At 35.0% G+C, this 8,640-nt stretch overlaps 1 protein-coding gene across 1 annotated transcript; it reads right to left on the minus strand.

Moving 5' to 3' along the window:
• Positions 1-853: 853 nt before the first annotated feature.
• Positions 854-5,039, minus strand: LOC111996625 (cytochrome P450 714A1). Its single transcript, XM_024028611.2, has 5 exons — positions 4,600-5,039; positions 2,914-3,140; positions 2,288-2,538; positions 1,616-1,994; positions 854-1,493 (listed from the first exon to the last, which is right to left on the minus strand). The coding sequence occupies exons 1-5, from the start codon at positions 4,916-4,918 to the stop codon at positions 1,068-1,070; spliced, it is 1,602 nt and encodes a 533-aa protein (XP_023884379.2). The 5' UTR covers positions 4,919-5,039; the 3' UTR covers positions 854-1,067.
• Positions 5,040-8,640: the final 3,601 nt, after the last annotated feature.

Here is an 8,640-nt window from a genome sequence, read left to right on the forward strand (position 1 = left end):
TTGGTTCTCCATGAGTGGTGGTAGCTGAAGCTGCACTATTCAGGAGTCTTCTCCACATAAATGCAGCCAGAAAAGTTGTTGCAGTACATTTAATGCGATGGTAGCAACTTTTCCCTTAGATATTTCTCTATTCTTATCATCTTTATACGTGTATAAAGTTCATCCTTATCGTTAAAACTTCCTGGAAGATTGGCCAAGCTACCCAGGTATTTGCTTGACCAGTATTCTTCATATCCGAGAAGGATAATCTCCTCGAACTATATTTCTTTATCACTTCCTTCGTGATTTTTCACTCTGAGATCTTTCACAATTATTTACTCCTAGGACGGACCTACATCCTCATATATGGCCCAAGGCCCAATATATGAGTTTGGACTTTTATCCCCACATCGTTTACTGTTGAAAATTGAAAACTAAAAACACTATACGGGACCTACTATAAAAGCATAAAATGCTCTTCTCAAAAAAAAAAAAAAAAAAATGCAAAACGCAAATGCTAGATGTGGCTGCTCTATTCAAACGAATACTTAATGTTATTGCAGCTTATCAAAATAAATAAAAATAAAAGAGAACATCTTAATTGTTTAATTCCAACTTGTGTTCAAAATAATGGTTCAAAAGGGCTACATAATCCTCAACATGTTTTGCAAATTGAGCTAATGAATTCATCGATCCATATCTTTCTCCGTAATTACTAAGAATTTTTTTTTCCATCTCTTAAAGAATCTCTTTGTCTCTAGTATCGTGAATTTTTTTTTTTTTTTTTTTTTTTTTAAGTTAATCATTTATATATACAAGCATTGGAAGGACTAGCACTGTCTTTGTGTAAGACGAGACTCCCAAACCCGAAAAATGAGATAAAGTAAATACTAAACATATGAAAGAAGTACAGATTGGGAATATGTACAAATACATCGATCCATTGCATGCACTAGAAAGTAGAAACAGCAAGAGTTTCACTTTGCCTAGCTAGTACTATTAGAAAGGAAAGTTATTCAAATTGGAGGAGGAAAAGAAGAGATAGGCGAGGCCTATATATAAGTGTCATTCATTGGTGGAAGTTAAACTTAAATCCTTTTGATGAGGATATGAACACCGTTTCCGGGCTCTACAATCATTTTATAAGCAGGAGAATGTTGGTACGTGGGAGATAGGGAGAAAGCAAAGTTGGAGACAATGAGAGAGAGGAGAACCTTCAATTGAACCATAGCAAAGTTTTTCCCCAAGCACAAGCGAGGACCCAGTCCAAAGGGGATATAGGCTTGGGGAAATTTGCAAGCCTTGGAGACACCGTCGGTGAATCTGTCTGGTCTGAAATCGTTGACGTCCGGTCCCCAAATATTGGGATCCCTGTGCAGTGTTGGAATGAGAGTCCACAAGCATACACCCTTGGGGATGACAATGTTTCCAACTTGGGTCTCTTCAAGGGCCTCTCTTGACACGAAGGCTGCTGGTGGGTATAAACGCAACACTTCTTGAATCACAATAGTCACCTGTACAGTACGTACGTACGATGAAATTAAATTTTCTTTATTACAAATATACTTATATAAGCTAGATAGAGAGATTATTATTACTTATTAAACTGTAAACTAATGTTAATGTATATATATACCGTTTTCAAGTTCATGACTGAATTTACATCTGGCAGGCCATTGGGGCAAACTTGAGCGACCTCCTTCCTTATACGATCTTGCCACTCTGGATGTATAGCCAGTAGCAGCAAACACCAGGAGGCCGCAACAGCAGTGGATTCGTGCCCGGCAAAGTATATGTTCTTGCAGTTATCAACTATGAAGCGCTTGGACTTGGCTGAATCCTTGCCCAGACCTTGATCAGTCATGGCTGCCTCCATTATCAACTGCAATAAATCCTTTTCAGATGAATATGTCTCTAAGCATTCTTGTTCTCGTTCTTTCACCACCTTCCAGATCAATGACTCGATCTCTCTCTCCAAATTGCTAATCTCCTTTTGCTTCCCCGTTTGAAGAAACCTGCCACTTCATTAATTGTCAAGTGTCTTGCCAAGATCCATCGAATTACACGTTTTTTTTTTCCCCTTAATATTATGAATCTGCATCCATAGATGGGAAAGGAGCCTACAACTGCAAGTCTTATAATTGCATCGTTACAACACATATATTCAATTGTCATATTTTGTTAACTCTTAACTCAAAATCAACTGTACGTACGGATGATAAACATGTTCAAAAGATTTGTGAATAACATATTTTTAATGAATTATTAATAAGAGGACCATATATATATAATCATATTTATAACCTACCCGAAACTTGTGACCCCCAAAAGAAAGCCTTGCTGGGAAATAGCTTTCTGAAGGCTTCTAAGCTTTAAGAAAATTTCTTTGCCTTTGAAATAAGAGCTCCCAAAACAAGCCCTTGAGATCACATCTGCTGATACGGCCTTTAAATCCTCATCCACTTGAATGTCTGCTGTCACACCACCTTGATCTTCGATGTAGTCTTCCCATTTTCTTAACAATGGTTGTGCCGATTCAAGCATTAGCCCCACCATACCCTGCCAATATTTAATGTTATCACTTGTCCTAAAAGTTATGGAATTCGAACCATTGTACATCTTTTATTACAAATTAAAATTTTCATGAAATGGATCACGCTTATTAAAGAGAAATTTGGTCTCATTAAAAGTAGAGTGTTAGAATAATAGTAAAATGCTCCTTCGCAAGAGATCAACCTTTTAGAACTGGCAGTGATTTATCATTATACATTATAAATGTGCATACGGGAAAATTATATTTTGTGCTGACTCAACTCTCTCAAGCGTTATTTAGCCCCACCATTCCCTACGGCCATCCGACTAGATCCTATTAGATTAATTTAAATTTAAAGTATGGAGAAACCCCACATAAATTGAGAGATCTTGATCCACTACCTTAACTTTGTCCATGAAGAACTCTGGTGCAACAATTTTCCTCTGTTGTGCCCAAATAAGGCCGTTGGACCTCAAAATGCCATTGCCGAGCATGGGTGCAAGTCGCTTTGTCACATAATAAGGCTTACCTAAGGCCAAAGTGATACACTGGTTCATTTCCTTCACTAGCTCCGGCTGGTTTACATACAAGTGTTGCCTCATCCCCGTCGAATAAGTATATATCAGACCTGCATGCACCGTAAACATATAACAAATTAAATTTGATGTTAGGCAAAAGGCCACCAATTGAAGCGAGTGCCAATAAATCAAGAATCCATAATATAACAGACCACAACCAATCCATCTAGTTTCAGACTTGAGCCCAATCATTGCCAGCTCCATACCAGGCCCACTTTCTATAAAAATTAAAAAAAAAAAAAAAAATACCGCATATTTCGATTGGGTTCTTAATTATATGACTTATAATTCATACCTCCTCATGCACAAAATATTTAGAAGTTTAAAAGAGGAAGAATTCGAACTACGGGTTAGTAACATATTATAATCAGAATTTGAGCTGCAGGTTAGTAACATATTATAATCATCTAAAACAAAATTTAAGATCATTTTCAAAGATTTTAATTGCTACTATTTTATTATGATATTTTATTCTGATATATATTATATAATGACTATTGATCTTTGACCTAAAAAAGAAAACAAGTATCGATCTTTCAATAAACTACTATGTTGTTATAACAAAAATTAAAATAAATAAACTACTACATTTATTGTGTTACCTAATATTATGGTTGAAAAGTATAGTTTAAAAATATTAGTCATTGTCGTAGTCTATTAAAAAAATTACTATAAGAGAATTCCGGTGCAAATTGCCGACTTTAATTAATATATTTGAAATCACTGGAGGGTGAGGATGAGGATGTACCCAAAATTGTTGCTTTTGCTAATGGTAATTGTCGAACTCGACAAGTCTTTCTAAATCTAAAATAAAAAAATAAATTTTGTATTTTGAATGATAATGGCCCGTTGCCTCGGGGGTCGGGCCCTAGAGGCTAGAAGTTAGAAGTGAGCTGGGGAGGGCCAGGCCAGCCAGAGTGGACTTCCCCCTTAAAATATGATTCTGATAGATGGTAAACAAAACTGAACTTCAACAAATTTATAAAAGTTGGAATCAGCACCAAACTAATTTCCCTCTTCTGTCAAGATCTTAGAAAAAATAAATAAAATAAAATAAAAGCACCAAACTACACTTCAATTGGCTGGAACTGGAAGACGTTAATTGTTTTTGTTGGGTTTTGACTTGGAACTGTATCCTCTTTAGCATTTCAATTTTACAAGGACTATCAAAAATGAAAAGGAAATAAAAGCGAAGAATGGCACTTGCCCTTTTACAAGGAATGCTTAATTTATTAATCAATTACCTTTAATTACCTGTGCTGAGCTGAGATATATATACATATACAGGTGAAATTATAGTGAAACCAATTAACAAACTGATTAGTACCATATATGGATTTAAACTTTAAACTACAGTGTAAAGAACACAAATCAAGTGAGCTTTCGATATGTCTTAAGCTAGCATATCAATAATATATCATGCCATAAATCATGAATGGTATTATATATAATTTATTACTACGACAAACAGAGGTGACCGACGGAAAGAAAGTACATATTTATTCATACCGTATTCTTTTCTCCAATGTTCAAAATATGGGAAGAGGGTAGAAGTGTAGTCGTGGGCTAGAATTTGATCAGCATGATATGAGGCTGCTTTGGTGGCCTGGAATTGGATCTTGTGCATCTCAGTAAGATTCCCATTTAAGAAAGAAGGTGGAGGCCCTTTGATGCCTTGCATTTGTAGCTTCTTCCTGATCTTTTTAGACTTAAGCCACACACGGTTGAAAAGATGAAATAACAAGCCAGACAATCCCATAAGAGCTACCCAAAAAATGGTCCTCAAAACAAGGGGAACGACCTTCATCATCTCCTCCATTCTTTCCATTCGATCACAATCCTCTCTCTTCGACTTATTATTATTGTGTGGATGCCACTTGCAACTATATGTGCATATATATATTGGTAAGAGAGGTCCCAGGTGATGGCATACGAAACTATTTGGGAAAGAGAGAGAAAAAACCCAGGTGATGGATAGAAATATATAATTAAGAATATAAGTTTTTAAGGTTAATTATAAACTGTCCACTATATTTTATGGAGTCGTTTATAATGTTCATTTCAAACTATTAAATTTTGAATTCAACATCATAATTCAAGTTAAATGTGTAATGTTTCTCAAAAAAAAAAAAAAAAAATTTAATGTTTAATGTGCATCTCACCAAATTCCCTAATTAGTAATTACAGTCAAAATTAACAAATTAGTAGGGGTAGGATGGCAATAAAATTATTTACTAAGAGCATTTACAGTGGGAATGTTATATGCCGTCTTATGTAGGCAAAATTTAGCATAAAGGCCCAAAAAACCCCCCACATCCGGACTTGTAAAAAGTAAGTATTGCAAAAAAATTTGCAATACTGCTACAGTGTAATTCTACCTTTAGAGCATTCGCATTAGGAAATTCTACTATATCCTATTTTACCATCTCAAAAAATTATTTTATCAATTATACAATAACATTTTACAATACATCCAGCATCTCAATTTTTATTTTCCTTTTCTATTCATTAAAATAATATATCTACACAATAAATTTTTTTTTCTCAATTTTCTCCTCCACCTTCCTTCAACCTCTATCATCGCGCCTTCATTGCCCAGTCACCACCACCACGCCTCCACCATGACCACCACACCACCACTACCCACTACCCACCAAAATCCCACAGGAACAAAAACCCATATTAAAAAAATAAATAAAAAAAACCCAACGTCATAACAGAAACATAGCAACACCAGACTCACCAACAGAAACCCAAAATCACAATAGAAACCCAGAAACATAGCAAAACCCATTGGAATCCACCCCCATCTCCACCACGCACGACCACTGCTGCGCCACCCAAATCAACCCAACAAATCACAACAAACCCAAACCCCACTATAACAACCACCCCACAGCACCATCGCCACCCACCGACCCAAAACCCACTCCCACACAGATCACAACCCACCTGACGAACACAACCCACGTGACCTAACACTAACCCACCGCGATCTCCATCGCTAACCACTGTGAAGCCACACAATCTTCACCCACAAACACAACAAAAATTTATGAAAACCAGAATACTCAATTCGTTGCTAGGTAGCTCGATTTTGTTGAAGCTCGAAGGAAGTGGATTCACCACTAGGAAGCTTGAAGGAAGTGGATTTTGTTGTCCCACGCAGAGAAGGAAAAATGAGAGAGAGAGAGAGAGAGAGAGAGAGAGAGAGAGAGAGAGAGAGAGAGAGAGAGAGAGAAGAGGACATTACAAATGACGTCATAGTTTCTACCGAACATACAATTAACCTATATGTAAAGAGGACATTACAAATGACGTCAAAGTTTCTACCGAACAGGCAATTAACCTACATGTTGGTTGTTTCTCAAAAAAATAAATAAATAATAAAACCTATATGTTGGTAATGGTTGGGGCATCTTCATTTTTCCTGTATATAATTTGTAATAAGATAAACTGCACCCACACATCCAAAAAAAAAAAAAAAAACCGCACCCACACCCTCCATGGTTTAATATAATTTTTGTGCTCATCAAAAAAAAATATATANAGAGAGAGAGAGAGAGAGAGAGAGAGAGAGAGAGTAATACATAAGAGAATAAAATATTATTTAAAGTTATACAATCTTGCTATAATGCCATTCTACATGTAGAATGACACTGTAGCAAGATAGTAAAAATAATTTACAATTGTTGGATTTTGTAATTCCGGATGTGAGAGTTTTGAGAAACAAATGCTAAATAAAAGCAAGATATGGCATTTAGCATTTCAAATGCGAATGCTCTTAGAATTGCACTGTAGCACAATTGCCAAAAAAAAAACTAATTTTATTCGATTTTCACTTTATCAATTCCTCTCTCTCTCTCCGGTCACACTCTTATCTCCTCTCTCTAGCTTTTTTTCTTTTTCTTCTTTTTCAGTTCACTCATTCACAAACAGCGTGGAGCTGTAAGCGTTAACAGTAGATCAGATCGAGGGGAGGTGGAGAAGCACCAACCCACAAACGGAGAGAGAGATGAGAGCGGGTTTTGCAGTGAAAACAGTTTTTGCAATGATGGGTTTTGCAGCTATGTTGGCGGCTTTTTTTTTTTTTTTTTTTTTTTTATGTTTTGCCGATCTGGGTTGATATGGATGATGGAGGATAGAGGACTAGAGTTGTGTGGAAGAAGGTGAAAAGTAAAGTTAATGATGAGTCTGGGAGGTAACGTGTGAGGAGAAAATTAGAAAAAACAAAAAATGAAAAATATATATTTTATTATGTAAATATATTATTTTAATGAGTAGAATAGGAAAATAAAAGTTGGGATACTGGATTATTGTAAAATGGTTTAATTAATTAATAAAGTATGTTTTAAGATGGTAAAATAGAATATGATAAATTTGCTAATAGAATGCTCTATAGGAAAAAAAAAAAAAAAAAGAATGGAGTGAGTCAGTGAACATATTTCAACATTGTAAATTATTTTTTGATGAACATTCAACATTGGTAAATTAATATGAATATGCATCAATCTTTTAATATTGACATATCAATGCATCCCACTACCGAATGCACCCATTGATTTGCTAATGTTGACATTAACAAATTAATCTCGATTACGCTTTAGATTCCACGTATTGATAATCTAAAGAGGACATTACAAATGACGTCATAGTTTCTACCGAACATGCACATTAACTATATGTTAAAATATATATATATATATATAATATTTGTGACAGAATGCTTAATATAATTTTTTTGATAAATTACAAAGTATTCTTCTAAAGTTTGGAATTGTTTGAATTTTACACACTTTACCTCTGTTAGCAAAAGTAACATCTCCATTAGCCTACATGATGGCTGTTAAGTGATATGCTGGTGTCTGATGTATAATTTTTTTGCCATGTAGGCAGGGTACTTTTGCTAGTAGAGGTAAACTTTAGGATGTAAAATCCAAACAAACTCAAACTTTAGGTCTCGTTTAGAATGAGAGAATGGAATGGAAATGAAAGGAATGAAAAAGAATAATTTTATAATATTCTTCCATTCCCTTGTTTGAGATTTTTAATAGAAAGAATGCAAAGTTTATTCCCTTATTTGGGAATTTAAGTGGAAGGGAATGAAATGGGTAGAAGGGAACACTCATTCCTCTTTATTCTCTTAAAACCTCAAATTTTCATTTTCCCGAAGTTGAGAGGAATGGGAGGGAATAGTCCCAAAATACTAAAAGTCCCAAAATACTCCTATATACTATATAATTAACCCTTTATTTTAAAATAGAGGTCTAACAGTAATTGTAAGGTCATAATTCATAGTCTAAGCCCAAAAGATATGGGATATGAGCCCAATGAGTCTAATACAATGAATTTATAGAAAGTGGATGAAAGAGTTGGGCTTGTGGTGGATTGGATAACGGTTAATAAGGATTTCAAAAGAAGAACTAGCATGAAACACACGTAAACTTCAATACAATGATTGTCCAAGGAGATATATTATGAAGTAATCTATTAGTTCTTAAGGTCAATACAGTTCTTAGTGCTACACACATTAGAGCATTCTCATTTGAT

Source organism: Quercus suber, unplaced genomic scaffold, assembly GCF_002906115.3.
Source record: "Quercus suber isolate HL8 unplaced genomic scaffold, Cork oak 2.0 scaffold_413, whole genome shotgun sequence".
Taxonomy (NCBI): Eukaryota; Viridiplantae; Streptophyta; class Magnoliopsida; order Fagales; family Fagaceae; genus Quercus; species Quercus suber.